The sequence below is a fragment of the Microtus oregoni genome, unplaced genomic scaffold, assembly GCF_018167655.1.
Source record: "Microtus oregoni isolate MIOR12 unplaced genomic scaffold, Mior012 000015F_ref0000493, whole genome shotgun sequence".
Taxonomy (NCBI): domain Eukaryota; kingdom Metazoa; phylum Chordata; class Mammalia; order Rodentia; family Cricetidae; genus Microtus; species Microtus oregoni.
In genome coordinates, this window is record NW_024543074.1 from 21,370,148 (window position 1) to 21,386,550 (window position 16,403).

A 16,403-nucleotide genomic window follows, 5' to 3' on the forward strand; every position below is an offset into this window, starting at 1 on the left:
AATGTATCTGCCCTCAGCCACACTCTTTCAAGTCACCGGCTCTCGGGAGACTTAAGAGTTGGGCAGCGGGCATCCCCTGGCTATTAGGGTCACTTCAGGTGCTGGCACTCTCCACTTGCTTATCTTTTTTGCAGGTCTCCCCCACTCAATATACACGCATCTTTCTCCATCCCTAATTTCTGTATCTCAAGACAGCCTTAAACATGCTATCTGGCCTCAGCAGCCCAAGGACTGCGGACATGGTAAGTGACAGGGATGCTGACCAGAACCAACAACTGTACTAGGCCCTACTTCCAACCTCTAAGACATCAGAAATGGCACATGGTCACTTATTTATTTTTGATACAAATGTACATGACACACGTCTTGACAGCTACCCACCACCACAGGTAGGGCTGAGCCACCTAGGGGAAGGTGGTTGGGGAGAATAGCTGGTGGGTGCTGTCAGTGTCTTGCCAGCCTTCCCAGCTGTAGCCAGATCCCCAGGCTTCTGGGGGTGGGTCACTGTAGGTGCAGGTAGTGATGTGGGTGCTGGCCTTGCAGAGGTGTTAGGGAGAGGGGCTGAGTTGGGGACCCTGGGGAGCCAGCCCCAGGCTTGGGTGCTCTGTGCTCTGCCTGGCCAGCACACTTCCCATGGGGATGGGGAGAGATGGAGGGAAGTGGTTTTCCTTTTACGTTTATAGTGTAGGGGCACAAGTAGGAGCAGCAACTGGACCACAGCTGGTTACCCTGACAGTCCCTCTGTCCAGGTAGGGGAGAGGGACACTGACCCCCCCAATGCTGGTCCCTTGCCCCTCAAAGCTCCAGGTGGGCCAGGTCTCTGGAACGGCACTGCCGTCCACATACTCAGTTGCAGGCACACAGGGACACTCAGTTACCACAAAGTTAAAATTAAGGGTTAGGGGAGAAGAAAGACTTTCCAGTGTTTGCTGCTGGGGACCCTGGCACACAAGTTGGGACCTGTGCTCTAGGCAGGGGGCCATTTGGCATGAAAGAGCAGCAAGAAGGGGCTGATGGCTACAGGGCAGAGACATCCAGAGATAATGTACAAACGAGGGGGATGCCCCTGCTCAGCCCCCCTAGGGCTAAACTGGCTCATGGGGATAGGGTGCAGTAGGCGGAGCTGCCCCATGTGGAGTGTCCCTGTCCCACTCTTTGCTGAGGGTACCCTGGAAGGCAGGGTGAAGGGCCGAGAGGAATTCCTTGAGGCTCCTGCACATCAGTAGGGTAAGGATGCTATGTACAGGGTGATGGTCATGGAATGTGGGAGACAGAATCTCCTGCCACCTCACATTCCCATCCTTGGGGACTGAGGGGGTGGGCACCAGGGCACCTGGATGCCAGAGGAGAATGGCGGCACTAAGGGCACTTGTGCCAGTGGCTCTGTTGGGGGTGGGTTAGTGTCTGGAGTGGCCCAGCTCCCATGGCCAGTGAGGTCCCAGGGTGTGGGTAAGGGCAGGGAGAGTGGTCACTGCTTCTTCTCTCGGGTGGTGATGGTGACCAGCTGCTTGGCAGCCTTGGCGATGTCGTAGGCGCACTGGATCACCTGCTGAGTCAGCAGCTGGAAGTCCACAGGGGCGCCAGGCTCTGGAGGCACTGTCTTCCGGCATTCGCTCTGCAGCCGGTAGGCGCTGGCATTAAGCAGCCGCAGTGAACTGCGCACAGGCTCCAGGGCTGGCCTCTGGAGGGAGGGGCAAGGAAAGGTCGAACCCTGGACTTTAAGCCTGGCGACAGATTGTGGCTCAGGGTGCTCACCTCCACCCAGGTGGCAGGCAGGTCACTTGCATCTGCCCCACCCTCTATGCAAGGCCCTCCCACTCTGCTTCTCTGTGGCCCCTGTACCTTTGGGAAGAGAGAGGCCATTTCAGTCACAGCCAAATGGATCTTTTCTGAACAGGGCACGAAGCTGTCAGGGGAGGGCAGGAATCAGATGAGGGGTTTCTCAGACTCTTAGGATCCTAGCATTAACCCTCCCCCCAAGTACAAAGAAGTTAACATGAACCTGTGCCCATCCTACCTGTCATGTTTGAATTCTTGGGCTGCCCGCAACAGTTCCTGAATGTTCTTGGTGACCTGCTCCGTCTTTAGGATAACATCCTCAGTGCTGGGGAGCCCAGGGTCTAGGTCTCCATCCAGGCTCTCCAGCTCAGGGTGCAGCTCATCCTCCTTGCCCAGCTCTAGGAATCGCTTCCCTTCCAGTCTAGGCCCAGGTGGGAAGAGAAAAGCAGCCGTTCCAGCCAGCTGCATGGCTGGGTCCTCACCACCTCCCCTTCAGATGCTAGAAGGAAGGGCTGGGTAGAGACCCACAGGTGTCTCACCCAAGCAGAGGGTCCCCACTTTGTGTATTTTCATAGTCACTGTCTGCACCACTGCCATGGCGTGAGAGCTTGCTCTGGAGGATGGAGGCAAGGTTATGGTGAGTATACATTCCTGGTCAAGAGCACACATGCTTGTCCTGGGCGCTGCGATGGAAATTACCGTGTGGCGACTTCCTTCTTGGGAGCATGACAGCAGTGGGGAGGAGGGAGTGAAGGGCACAGATGAGGCAGACACCCCCTTCCGGATCTGAAAGCCAAGACAGGGCTAGAGTCAGTCTCTACCTGCAGTCAGGGGCTGGTTGTGTCACCGGTGCAGGGCCCACCCTCCTCCCCAGGTCCTGCTTACCCGATAAAGGCCAGAAGGGACGTGCACCGAATAGATGGCATCATCTTCCAGCTCCTGTGGGAGGTAGCATAGAATGTCATGACAGGCTGTGTTAGTGCGACCCTCACTCCCCCACCCACAAGACCCACAGGCTGCTCACAGTGCTGTGGAAAGGCTGGAGCCGTGTGGTGAGCTCGTCCCCAGGTGCACCTCCAAAGGGCTTCAGGGCAGAGCCTGGCTCATACATGGAGAAGGCCTGGCGGTCCCTGCGATGGGTGCTTCCACCGGGTCCCATGGGTGTGTGTTCTGCCCGTTCACTGGGAAGTGGGGGTGTAGGTGCTGGCCCTGGCGGCTGCCGGAGCTGCAGGTTCTCTGCCTGCAGTTTGTGGATCTGAGTGTACACAGTGGTGCCCAACTCTGGGTCAAAGTAGGTACCACCTTTGGGAAGGGGCTATCCATACTCCAGAGCCTTGGATGCTTTTCTACCCTCCCTCAGCCACAGTGCTTACCTCTCTCTGCAGCCTCCGGAGCTCATCACTCAGGCTACTGTTGACCTTCATGAGCTGCTGCACTTTGGCCTCGGAGGTGGCCAGCGCCTTCTTCAGCTCCAGGTACTCCTGCAGCGTCACGGCCCCATCGGACAGGTCTGAAGAGTCCATACTCTGCAGAGACAGAAGCCAGTCGGAGGCAGAAATGACCACCTCATTCATTTGATCTCAGGACTCTGAGCTATATATGACATGAAGCTGGGTCTGGAGGAGAATGGGAAGGGACAGCAGGGACAGTGCGCAGACCCTGGCACGGTTGTTCCGAGTGGCGCCTGTGCTGGGCAAGGGCTCCTGGTCTGTGTCTTCGTCAGAAGCCACACTATCGTAGTCGTGCTGGTCGTCCAGGTCACTTTGGCTCCGCGCAGACAGTTCGAGGTTGTCTGAAGACACAAGATTTGTCACACAGGGCTTGCTCAGCCACACTGTTTATCCCAAGCAAAGGTGGCGCCAAGGCCTGACAATGCCGTGGCCGGCTCGTGCGAGGTCCCCACCTGTGGGGCTGCTCAGGCTCTTGCCCTGCTGTCTCCGTTTGGCCTCACTGAGAATGTCAATGATCAAGGTGGCAAACTCTCGGGCATTAAACCGAGCCAACTTCTGCCGTCCCTGCAAGGCAGAGAAGGCAAGGTCAGCATGAGGGGCCGCTCTGGTCGGCCCACGGGCTAAAATACTGCAGCAAAGCAGGACCCTGGCCCCCCATCTGTTCACAGCTAAAAATACCTCAACCCTGTGTCACAGGCTAGTGAGCAGTGTGCCAGTCCCAGGCCAGCAAAGGCGTAAGGCACCCAGGGGAACCCCCAGAAGGAGGCTACAATACCCACCAGTACTAAAGAATAGCTTCATCCCATTCCCCAAATCCCAAAGCCAGTCAGACCCTAAGGGAGGCCTCAGGAGAGTTGGCTTTAAGCTAGGGAAGGGCAGAGGATCCAGAAAGGAAACCACCCAGGCCTCCTGCCCATCTCTCCTTACCTGGTTCCGAGTAGCTGAGTATTCAGGGTTGACCGGCAGGAAGGGCACAGCACTACGCTCCGTCACCAGGGTGCTGTGGTTTTGGGTAGCCAGCCACACTGTGGGGGAGGGGCAAGGAGCAGATCACCCGCTGTGAGTAGGGCCACTGAGAAGAGGTGGAGAAAGCAGAGCCCCTGAGGCCCTCCTTATTCCCAGAGGGCCAGTGCTGCAGGAAGCAGGGTCTCCTTGAACACAAAAGCTGGGCAAGGCCCAGTGAAGCCCGCCCACTGACAAACACAACAAGGCAGGGCCCACCAGGCCAGACTCAGAGTTTGGGCTGGAATCTGGCTGTGGTCAGGAAGGATGATGCAGGGTGGGGTGGGGGTGGGGTGGAGCAGGGCTGGGGAGACAGCCAAAGTGGGAGGCAGCAGAGCAGGATGAGCTCCAGTGCCTGGTGGGGCAGGGAGGGAGGCGACTGGCTGCCCACAGCTCAACACTGCTCAGCTGGGGATGGCAGGGACTCAGAGCAGCCCCCACCCCAGCCACCCTTTCTTACTCACTGAAGGAGGGGGTGCCCACTCACCGGCATCGTTCTCTCTCCGATCCACCTCATCATACACATCCATGGCCAGTTCCTCAAACAGCCGGTTGCTGAGCTAGAGGCAGAGAAGGGGACCCAGGTCTGTCAGGAAGATGTGTGGTTTCGGGGAAGCACATGACCCCTGTGTCACCCAGCCTGTCTCACAACTGAGGGGCGAGTGAGGTTTCATATGCAAGGAAGAAGGGAGTCCAGGACATTTCCCCCTCTCGGGGAAGATGAGGCTCTGGGCACACTTGGAGGGCAGAACCAGGATCAAACACAAGGGCACGGGGAGGTGGGAGGTGGCGGAGGGGGGTGACGGGGCTGGAGGGCAGCTCTAAGTAGTCCTAGCTTGTGGAGGCAGACTCACTGCTTGCAGCTTCTTCTTGGCAGCTTTGGCCAATTCAGACAGATCCAGGCTGTGAACAGAGAAGGAGAGGCCAGACGTGAGAGACAGCCAGGCCCCTGATGGTTGCCCCCCAAAGCATGCAGGGAGCTCAGGGAGCTGAGACCCCGAGGCCACACACCAAGCCTCCCCCTGGCCTGCAGCTGGCAGGTGCAAGTACCTCTGAGACATGCACTTTTGCCGAGATCTAATCCAGGATGGCAGCAGAGGGAAGAACAGGACAGAGCAGCAATTACCCAGGAGCAGGCGCACTGGCCTGCGCACTCCAGCTCAGACACAAACCACACACACACACCCAAAACAGCGCGCACAAGGACCGCGTCTCCTCAACGGGCTCCTCTGTTTCTGTCAGCTCACGGAGCCACCCAAGGTCTCCCTCCTCTACCTCAGATCCTAGCCACACTGACCTCTTCTGCCCTCATTTCCTCTGGTCTGGGCTTTTAGAAATCTCTCTTTACTTCTAGGCTTGCCTCTAGATCCCTTTCTCATCCAGTGGTCAGAGTGCTAACATGCCTGGCTATACTCTGCCCTAAAACAGCTCAATAGTAACATGTACAAACCATAACTCACAATGCTTTCTTTAAAAAGTACGCTAAATACTTTGCATTTGTTGTATTTACTCTCGACATTCCCCAAAGGTAAGTACGGAGATGATATAACCAAGGCTCAGAGAGGTCAGGCAGTAGCAGAGCCTCCTACATCACATCCATCACCCTCAGGATGGTCCCACTCCTGCTGAGGTTCCCCACCAGGGTCCGTCTCACCTGGCTCTTTCCAGTCTTATTTCTCACATCATGCTGTGCTACATAAGCTGCCTGCAGTTCCTACCTCTGCCCTAGCCCCTCTAGCTGCTGTCCCTTCAGGCTGAGTTGTAGTTCGAGGGTAGTGGTGGTGTCTGTGTTACCTTGCTGTTCCTAGAGCAGCAGCTGGCTCTGAGAAGGTGCTAAGTGAACAACCACTGAATCTATGTCCATATGTGCATGAGCTGACAATACATACAGACACACATGCATGGAGACATACATCATCAGGCAGATCAGACTAGAGATGGATAGTTAAGTCTTGGGGTCTTAGAACAGGGCAGTTCTGACTACTTGTCTGTATAGGTTGTGGTAGAAATCCTCTCCTAATGCCAGGGATCATTGCTAGGCATCAAGTTGTAGCCCTCTGAGGACCACTAGGTGGCGCCAACATCTGTCCTAAAAAACGGATTAAGTGGGCGGGGGTATCCTCCACTGCCTGGGTATCTTGGGGCCTCTGAGATCAGAGGCAGAAATTCCCCATTACTACCCTGGGATTCCTGCAGAGCTGGGAGCATATTGGGGACCCGGCTAGCAGTTTCAAAGTCAGCCAGTTCCCAGAACTATCTTCTCCCCACAGAGGGAATCCTTTATTGGAAGCAGCGACACAACAGGTCCAAGCAAAGTGATCTAACCTAGTCAGGCCTTTGTACCAAAGCCCGCCCGATACTTAGGAATCACAAGGCTCAGGGGCATGGTGTGTGCTGAGCTGGCATTTCTCACCTCCTTAGCATATATAATTGGTGGCAACTAGGCTATGAATTCCTGTGTTGCTAGTCACTATAGGGTGGAGTGCCAGGTCACTGAAGCTCTGGGTCAAGCCACCTTGACATCTAATAGCTGGAAAGGGGCATCAGGTGGGCACTCACCTGTCAGCCATCTGTGGGATGATGTAATGCCCATTCTTGTGATCTGAACAAAAATAAAAATGCCAAGTCACTGATGCCAGGTGGCGCCAGCATCCAGGAGCCTACCTCACTACCATGAGCAGGATTTGACACCTGCAAGTGTCAGAGGCAATGGAGGAGGGCAGGACACCCCAAGAGCATTGAAAGCTGGCTTCAAGTCAGGCCCACCCCCACTCCTTGGCCCCAACATGCTTGCAGCAACCCAGAGCCTGCAGCAATTTCACAGGAGCCAGTTGCCTAGCAACACAGTTCCCCAGCTGGCTTTGTCACTATGGCACCTGCCACTGGGTGTGTCTAGGTCCCACCTGCCTGGCCTAGTCAGGCCCAACTCATTCTCTGCTCACCGGGCTTGCGTCCACAGAGGTAGAAGGCCAACCGGTCAGTGAGCTCATACTGGCACTCAACTAGCCTTTCTGCCAGGTCATGGTGCCCCGCCTGCCTGTGGGGAGGTGACACGGCTCAGCCCTACAGCAAGAGTCCACTCCCTCCACCTGAGCCTCACCCTTTAGCTGATTCTCACCTGGCATAGTCGATTGGCGTGCGGCCATTGACATCAGGGGAGCCGGGGTCAGCTCCATATACCACCAGCAGCTCAGCCTGCAGGGTCTGCCCTGCCTTGGCAGCCACATGGAGAGGTGTAGTGCCCTTTTCTGGGTGAAAGAAGTTGGCCTGGGCGCCCAGGGAAAGCAGGCGCAGACATGTCTCCAAGTTGCCTGTTCGCACACTCGAGTGCAGTTGCTGCAAGGAGCAGACAGACCGCGCTAAGTGGAGTGTGAGAGATGCACGTGTGCCCAAGGAGCCCCCCCCCCCAACTGGCTGCTCCTGTCCTCCTACCAGCTCCAAGGGGCCTCGCCAAAACTGGGCCATGTCAGGCGGGCCAGAGGGCGACCCGCTAGAGGATGATGCCTGTGAGTAACAGCTGCGGTTGCTAGCCTCCATGTGCTCTGCTCGGAGCACATCAGCAGGAGGGGGGCGCTGTTATTCCTTTCCCATTTTACTGGTGAGGAAATGACGGTTCTGAACAGCTAAGCAAGTACCCCAAGTTTTCCTAGCTTTCAAGTGGCAGATGGAAGGCCCTGTGTGTCCACTTGGGCATGGAGGCCCCTTAGCTACCAGCAGCATGACGGAGCAAACTTCTCTGGCCCCTAGGGGTCTGCACTTACTGTTTTCCCGGCCCTGGGCTAGGCCTCAGGGTGACATGGGTGTGGGAAGAGGGGCCCCTCACACCTTGCTGAGGTCTTTGGCAGTGACCCCATCGTCATCACGGCAGGGAAGCTTGTGCACAAACGCCAGCATCTGGTACTTTGCCCTGATGAACTCTGACTTGATGGGGCTGCACGGAACACACAGGAGGCCATGTGAGCAGAGCTCAGGAAAGCTACCTTCCAGGCCCCTGTCCCAGGAACACAGCCCCGACCACCACCCCTGCAGCCCCACTTACTGGACTTTGTCTTGGGGGTTGGCTTTGCGCCGGCCACTTTGCACTTGTGCAGGGTCCAGCAGGGAGTGCTCCCAGATGGAGTTGGCCCCGTTGCTGGCAAGCGTGTGCACCATCTGTGGAGAAGAGATGCCAAGCAAGAGAGTGCCCACTCCATGCTGGGCATTGGGGGGGACATTCCCAGAGTGCCTGCTGCAGCTGGAAATACCACCAAGGGTCCTACTGTGTGCCTGGTATAGCTGACCTCTATCCAGTCAGGCTACCCAAAGTCATGTGTCCTGTTTAGCACTTCATGCTGGCTCACCGTGGTGGGTTTGCCAAGGTTCAGAGAGTCTAGATGACTTGCTCAATACACTAAGTCCAAGCTAATGAGTAGACACTATAGGGAACGGGGCTTGGTGGAAGGGCTCAGGGACAAACTGTTTTAGATGGCTGCAGTTCCTGGAAGGTGCAGATTATGGACAGGTATATGTGTGTCTGTGGGAGGACAGGAAGGGGGTTGGGGATACCTGGGCACTACACACTGGGAAAGACAGTGTCTGGTTCAGTTCCCTACCTGTAGCAGTGTAGGAGGCCAGGCGCTGTGGCGAAGGTGCTTGACAATGGAGATGTGGCGTCCCAGGCTCCGGTGCACACTGCAGCACTCGTCACAGACCAGCACACCTCTGCTGATAGATGCCCAGCCGGGGTCTGGGGGAGAGAGGAGGGAAGTCAGCTGCCGCCACAGGAGAGGTACCACTTCCCCAACACCCGCTCTGGCCTGGCATACGCTCAGTGCTTCAGGTACTTCATTCAGTCTTCCCAGGAGCCCAGAAACTGGCCACTAGCCCTTTCCTATAAGACCTGTACCTCACCGGGCGATGGTGGTGCACGCCTTTAATCCCAGCACTCGGGAGGCAGAGGCAGGTGGATTCGAGAGTTCGAGACCAGCCTGGTCTACAGAGCTAGTTCCAGGACAGGCTCCAAAGCCACAAAGAAACCCTGTCTCGAAAAACCAAAAAAAAAAAAAAAAAAAAAGACCTGTACCTCTGGGAATGCATGGTCCCCAGGGCTCCTCAGTGGGTACAGTGTCCTGTCCCACAGCCATAGCTACCAGCTTCACAGCCCCTCCTCAGGAATCAAGACTGTTTCCCAGCTATTCCAGAGGGAGGCAGGAGCCTCCTATGGGATATCACCCTGATGCCACAAAGACCTGGGCATGCTCCTGTTGGACCCCGCCTGACAGCATGGCTCTTAACCCTACTCTGGCACAGCTGAGAGGCCACAGCCTCATGCCACCATCACTGTGGGCTGCAGTCTTATGGACAGAGTGAGCAATGGAACTACCTTGCCTGAATTTTCACTATTTACTGGCCAAGTAATTTTTTTGCCCAAGATTCCTTTCACAAGTGCTAGCTTGCTCTACTGATGGGGATTCAGTGGCTTAGAGAGGTCAAAGGGGTTGCTCAAGGTCACACAGCTACTGAGCAGACTGCTGGGGATGCAGAGCCAGGCACTTCAATGTCAGAGACCAGCCCAAGCCTAAACTCGCTGCCCTCGGCTCCTGCAGCCTCAGGACCAGCCTGGGGAGCCATTCCCCAGTCCTTGGGGAGAAACAGGAATGGGGACAAATGGGTAAAAGCTTCTGGTTCCTCAAGGGTAGTAAGGTTACTACCACCCCAAGCCCCTCTAGAAGAGGAGGAGACAGCTGCACACAGCTCAGGCTACAGAAAGGAAAGGTCATGGGGGAGAAAGCGGCCATTGTGTGCTGTCCAGAGTGGGGGCAGGGAGCTGCTCTCCCAGGACACTCTGCTCTGCCCAGGCCCCCACCCAGGCTCAGGAAGCCTTGTTCTGGAGGTGGGGCTGGCTCTCTGTCTTGCCTTATTAGAATTCAGGATATTCAGCAGTGGGCACTCTTAAGGGCTGGACAGGTCTGCGATGAAGGTAATTCTGAGCAAGCGGAAGGCAATCCTCAGGCCTGGGAGCCAAGGTCCCCATCAAAGTTCCCAGAATCAGGAGCTGACTGAGTCAGGGCTTAAGCTCTACCCATGTTGGAGGGGGTTGTCCCTCAATACAGTGTGGAAACAGGAAGTAAAAGAGCGGTCTTTGGAGCCAGGCTTCTTTTGGAACCTCACAAAACAAGGCAATGAGGGATGTACAAAGTGGCCACTACACACCCCAGAGGAGAGGGGGTTGATTCTAAGAACTGGGAAATCAGCCACCTCTGCCAAGAGGGGGAGCCCTAGAGTCTTTTGTGTTGGTTTTACCCAAACAATGAGAACCGACGCCCCCCACACATGGAAAACTCCCTTCCCCCACTTCCAAACACCACTGGGTCAGGGGGTCTGCCTGCCAGTCACCTCCTGCAGCCCAGGCAGGAAGCGGGAAGTGATGCAGCCTAAATTCCTCTTGCTGAAGAGGTAGGGTTTCCTGTGAGTCGGGAGACGCCCAGGCAAGGATCAGAAATGGGCAGCCCTGAGGTCTCCACCCCGGCCTGTGGCCCTGCGGAGACACCAACCAGGCCTACAGGAACCAGCTGGATATCCAGGGCCAGTGGTCCCAGAGCCTCAAGTTTTAAGGCTTTGCTTGGCATGGTTTCCCTGCCTGAGGAGGGTCCTTCCATTCTTCAGCTGTGACCTCAAACAGGAAGGGTGGGCAGGGGACATTGTTTTGGTTTGGGCCAGTTTTGGATGACACACATAGGAAGTCCACCCTAACAATTCTACCTGCACCCTAGGTCCAAATAACCTTGGCCCGCCAAGCCAGATTCAAACCCCATCTCTGCTAGTTCTGAAGCGTAAGGGCCACGGAAGGTTTCTGCCTTAAGAAGCTCCTTGCAAACTTGGGGCAGAAGGGGACACGTGAGGGTTAGAGGACGCCGCACCTTCCTCTAGCTGCTCCGCAGGCGGGTGAGGGTTAGTATATGTGGCCAGGTATCAGAGAGGGCACTGGTGCCAGCCACAGGAAGGCCTCTAAAGTTACTTCATGCCACCTTCAAAAGCTACCAGTGGCTTCTAGGGCCAGCAGGTCTATATATAAAGACCAGCTTCAGGCCTTCCTCCCTCTAAGCTAAGGGCTAAACCCTTGGAAAACAAGTAAGAAAATCTGCTATGCAGAAAGCAGGCAAGAGGAATCCAAGGGAACAGAGGTCAAAGTGGTGGTTACTGTTGGGGGTGTGGTCAGGTGACAGCTGTGAGGGTAATGGAAATGTTCTATACACTGAATAGCTTAGTGACCACACAGGCTCACACATGTCTGAAACCCACGAACAGCCAGGCATCGCAATGCACGCCTTTAATCCTCGCACTCGGGAGGAAGAGGCAGGCGGATCTCTATGTGTTCTTGGCCAGCCTGGTCTATAGTGAGACCCTGTCTCAAAATCAAAAAGGAAAGAAAGACAAAAGACAGACACTAAGCTGTACTTAGGTTGTACCCTAATAAAAGAAGCAAAGTTGCTGGGCAATGGTGGCGCACACCTTTAATCCCAGCACTCGGGAAGAAGAGGCATGCGAATCTCTGAGTTCCAGGCCAGTCTGGTCTACAGGGGGAGTTCCAGGACCTCCAGGGCTGCACAGAGAAAAATTTTCCTGTCTCAGAAAAAAAGGACACAAAGCCCACCACCGGTCCTGCACCTGTAAGAAGACAAATGAGCCTGCAGGATGCCCTGTAACATCTCCCCAGCTGGTGGTCAGCTCTGGTCACTATAGGCTGGGTATCTGGAGCTCTTTACACCTGTGTATCAAAGCGAAAGGCTGATGTATAAGCTGTGTGTTGAGAAGGGGATGCTTGAGAGCCAGGCCAACGTTATGGGAACCAAGGCAATGAGGTCGAGTGGGTAGAGGCAAAGGGGATAATCAACATTCTTAGTGCACCCTGATTCCCAAGGCATGCAGGGGCACAGCACCTGGTAAGGTGTCATGAACTACCACAGCAGCCACAGTGTGTCCAGATGCCTTGCAACATATTTACACCTGTCTCTGAGCATCTCACCGCTCGCCTTTATCACCCTCCAAGTTAATAAACTATAATAGGGCTATGACCCTACCTCATGGTCTCACTACACAGCCCTGGCTGGCTTGGAGAACTGCCTACCTCTGTCATGTAAGTGCTGGGTTTAAAGGCATGAGCCAGCATACCCAGCCAACAGCAGAGTTCATTCACAGTGACCGTGACTTTGGGCCTGAGATATACTGGGATGTATGAGTGTACGGGATATGTGATATCTATCTATCTATCTATCTATCTATCTATCACAAATCTATATATCATATACGTGATAGAAGAGAATACTGGGCATGCTCAGGCTGTCTTGTCCAGGATGCTATAGGCCAGATCTAGAATGCCACTGTCTGGCAGGGCCAGTGTGGTGTAGGGCAGTTCTAACAAATACAACACTTGTACAGGGGAGTGGCTGCTGTGTGCCAATCACTAGGTACTAAGGTGGGATAACGAGTAAGACTGGCACCATTCTGCACACATGCTTGGTCTGCATTCTGGATCAGGCCTGCCTCTGTCAGATGAGGCGGGGGCTATGAGCTCAGCGGCCTAACATCTAACACACCCATTCCTCCTAGCACCACTGGGTCCCCAGAGGCTCCAGCCAGATAGTCACAGACAACATGGAAGATACAGCTTTGCGGCTCTGCTCCAGAGCCAGAGATGGAGACTGGGGAACGGGAGGGCCCTCAAAATACATTTCTGTTCCGCCCTCTTTGCTTTAGAGCTGAGGGAACTGAGGCCCCAGTGAGCACTGTGCTTCCATAGGTCACAGGGTAAAGTTGGAAACAAAGGCAGCACTGGAACCCAGGCTCCCCTGATGGCACCTGCTAGGTCCCCTAGGCTCATCCCACAGCGGTGCACAACAGCCTGGAGAGACACCTAGTTCCTCCATTCCGACCAGGGGAGGGGAGTCAGAGTCTCCAGCTAACTAGGCGCCAGGACAGCTATCCATAACTAGATCCTCCAGGCACTTACAGAACATTCATACCCTACGGAGGTCTCATGTTCATGCCCCCGCCAGCTATCCACAAGAACCAAGGGACCATCGCTCCCCATGGGGCTCACACTTGGGACTTCTAAGGGGTGACTGCGAGTCAACACCCCACACTCTCAATCACATCTACAGTCCCCATGGAGTTCAGAAGGCCCCGGGCCCATCTGGGAAGCCAGCTTCTTTTACAGAGGATGGGCAAAGGCCAGCGCTTCCTTCCTCTGGTCAGCTGCTGGTCCCATCACTGGCTGTGTCTTCTCACTAAGGGACCAGCCTGCTAAGTTGCTGCCCTCCCTTCACTTCCTCAGCAAGCCAGGGGGCTTTCAAACAGTTCAGACCTAACTCTGCTGAGAGGGAGGAAGCAGCGTCTAAGTCCTGTCAGCCCAGGAGCCAGCCGGATAAGGGGAGTCTAGGCAGCAATTACCACTTTCTCTTATCCAGAATGGGATAGCGAGCAGGAGGAATCGGTGTCTGGTCTGAGGCAATACCTAGCACACCTTCTTAAACAGGCCTACCCGGAACAGGAAAAGCTGAGTCTGGCTGTTCCCAGACACCAGCAGGCCTGGAGATGCTTCCGGGGAAGATGCCCATACGTAGGGCCGGCCCTACAAGGAGCCCCAGGCTTGGGAATCGGGCTGGGCGTCCTAGAGTAGCCACCCCCGTCAGGTGCTCCCGAAAAACCCGTATCCAGGCCCCTTGCCCTCCACCGCTCCGGCGGGCACGCGGACCATGTGAGCAGCAGGTGCAAGACGCGGGGGTGGCAGGGATGACACAAACCATACTAGCGCCCACCTCCCACTGCCTGCCGGCCTCCGCTACGGCCCTCCTGCCACCCTAGGCGGGCGCTTCCGTCTGAATGCCGAGATGGAGGTGGGAGGCGGTTCCCTCCTGCCCACTGGCTCCAACGCACAGCGCCCCCCGCAGCCGGCCCTCCCGCCAAGGACGCCGCTCCGCAGTGGCCCCCGCCCCGCCCTCCGGCCCCGCACGGTGCTCCCGCCAGGCCCCGGCGCCCGCCCGGCGGCGGCCTGCGGTGCGGTCCCGCCCCCGGCCCGGTCCCCGCCGCTTACCCGGAGCGCTGCAGTCCGCACACACCTCCGCTCGCGGCCCCTTCCGGGACATCCTCAGCGGCGACGCGGCCGCAGCCCTTTGGGCCAGCGTGGGGGGCGCGGGCGGCGGGCCCGGGCGGCGGCGGCGGCCCTACGGCCCGGCTCCCGCAAGGCCCCGGCGAGGCTCCGCGCGCGCGGCCAACCGTCCGCCCCCGGGGCTGGCCCGGAACCCGCCGTGCCCGCCCGCCCGCTCGCCCTCGGGCGCCCTCCGCCCCGCGCCGCCCCGCGCCGCCCCGCCGCCGTTCGCCGCTCTCCCCGCCCCCTGCGCGGCCCGGGCCGCTCCTGCAGGAAGCAGCGCAGGCCCTGCCCACCGGGGGAGGGGCGCACGCACCCCGCCCCGCCGCTCCGCTCCGAGGCCGCGCCTCTTGGAGAGAGGAAGCCTGCGCGCCGGCCCGAGTGGACTGGGGCTCTTAAAGGAGCCGCGGCCCTCTCCTGTCTGCTCTGCAACCCAGACACCCGATGGCACTTTGACCTTCACTTTCAGATTGGGGAGTGGTCCAGCAGCTGAGAGACGTGGTGGGGACTGGGGCAGACAGGAAGCATCGTCAGGCACGTTGCTCCTTGCGGTCAGAGGCTGGGATGGGATGAGGTGTGTTTTCTGGTTCCCTCTGTGTCCATGTCAGTGTTCAGGTGGGTCTGTGGCCACATCCCCACCAAGTACACCCGCTACCACCAATCTGGAAGACCAGGTGCCCGAGAGGTCACTCAAGTGTGACTCCCTGCCTGCGGGACTAAAACTACACCATCCTTGTTTCAAACAAGAAAGCAAAGAATCTGGTTAAGAATGACCACAGTGTTGTGTGCACCAGCCCGAGCTTGCTCTGTTTTGTATGCATCAACGATGTTTCTGGGCCGCCCAACGGGTGTGTATGTATTCAGAGCATATGCATATGACATACAGGAACCAATTCTTGTAAGGACCTTTTTTTGGGGGGGGGGCGACTTCTCATAGCCAGGAGAGGGAGAGGGGGGCTAGGAGCTGAAGAGCAGGCTGCACGTGGGTGCACCCCACACTGAGCATGCTCCCCCCACACGTGTGACCCGTTTGCACCCAGCCCCCATCCTTACAGTCGCAAAAGGGCTGTCAGAGCACTCAGCTGGTGGAGTGGGTAGAAAGCACAAGGTGTTGGGGGGGGGGCACAGAGAAGGGGGCAGGTCAGTGATGACACTAGTTACAGGGAGAGTTTCCTAGATGTCAGGAATTCCTGCTCAGTTCTAGAACAGGGGTTTGGGGGAGTCCTTTGATAGGGGTGCCTGAGTGGGTCGATTTCTCCCAGCAGTGCCAGAGCAGCGGGGACTTGTGGGTGGGCAGGCTCCTTCCCTAGGGGAGACAAGCAATGCTTATGAGTCACACCACCCAAAATACACGCAAAGTTCCATCGCCTTTTGCTGTAACCCAGATTGACAAGTTTATTTGAAATTGCGATCCACAGGATATATTTATAATCTCACCTTAAGAAAAAAAATCTTGCAGACACCCCCCCCCCCATCCAGCCAGCAGCTCAGCAGGTGGGGTTCTGCCAGCAAAGATAACTCGGTGGCAGTGATGCCACCCCATGCTTTACTCCTACCAAAGAGCCTGTAGGTTTGGTGGCCCCAGCACTGGAGGTGGGAAGCAGCCTGGCAGCTGAAACTGGGCGTGCAGCCCAGGAGCAGTGGCCGCCCGTTCACCCCAGATCGACCCCCATCTGTGGAATTTCATTTATTAAATGTCGAGGCGGCTGCTGGCAGGCCTGTCGCTTGGCTGCCTTTGTTTCTTAGCTGTGTGGGTGCGTCTTGAGCACGTGGCAGCCAGGGCGCAGAGACCAAAGGGAAAGCGACCTGGGTTTAGTGTCGGTAGACGACCATCTGGCAAAAGGTGAACCTAGCTACCCAAAGAATAGTTCCTCCAAATGCATGCTGGCCTCAGTCCCTTCTTGTGCTACAGACTTGTTCAGGGGAAGAATGATTCACGGCCCCCTAACCCTGTCGCCCCATTTTCCTATTAGCTCAGGGACTGCCTGGGAGTGACCCTAATACTTACTCACGGTCCAAACTTTGTTCCAGAACCCCCAACCTCA

The 16,403-nt window shown here is 56.7% G+C and overlaps 1 protein-coding gene across 3 annotated transcripts; it reads right to left on the minus strand.

Annotated features, from left to right (window-relative positions):
• Positions 1–320: 320 nt before the first annotated feature.
• On the minus strand, positions 321–14,664 carry Git1 (GIT ArfGAP 1). Of its 3 annotated transcripts, none has more exons than XM_041664635.1 (21): positions 14,305–14,664; positions 8,825–8,958; positions 8,272–8,384; positions 8,058–8,163; positions 7,351–7,568; positions 7,175–7,269; positions 6,792–6,834; positions 5,283–5,309; positions 5,087–5,135; positions 4,720–4,792; positions 4,158–4,255; positions 3,683–3,794; positions 3,438–3,571; positions 3,153–3,305; positions 2,804–3,019; positions 2,665–2,718; positions 2,479–2,565; positions 2,319–2,392; positions 2,018–2,200; positions 1,843–1,906; positions 321–1,681 (listed from the first exon to the last, which is right to left on the minus strand). In XM_041664635.1, exons 1-21 carry the CDS (start codon positions 14,354–14,356, stop codon positions 1,469–1,471), a joined length of 2,298 nt encoding a protein of 765 aa, XP_041520569.1. In that variant the 5' UTR covers positions 14,357–14,664; the 3' UTR covers positions 321–1,468. The 3 variants fall into 3 exon arrangements, with proteins under 3 accessions (XP_041520569.1, XP_041520568.1, XP_041520570.1); XM_041664634.1 differs by having other exon boundaries at positions 2,804–3,034; positions 14,305–14,662; XM_041664636.1 differs by lacking the exon at positions 5,283–5,309 and having other exon boundaries at positions 2,804–3,034; positions 14,305–14,662.
• Positions 14,665–16,403: the final 1,739 nt, after the last annotated feature.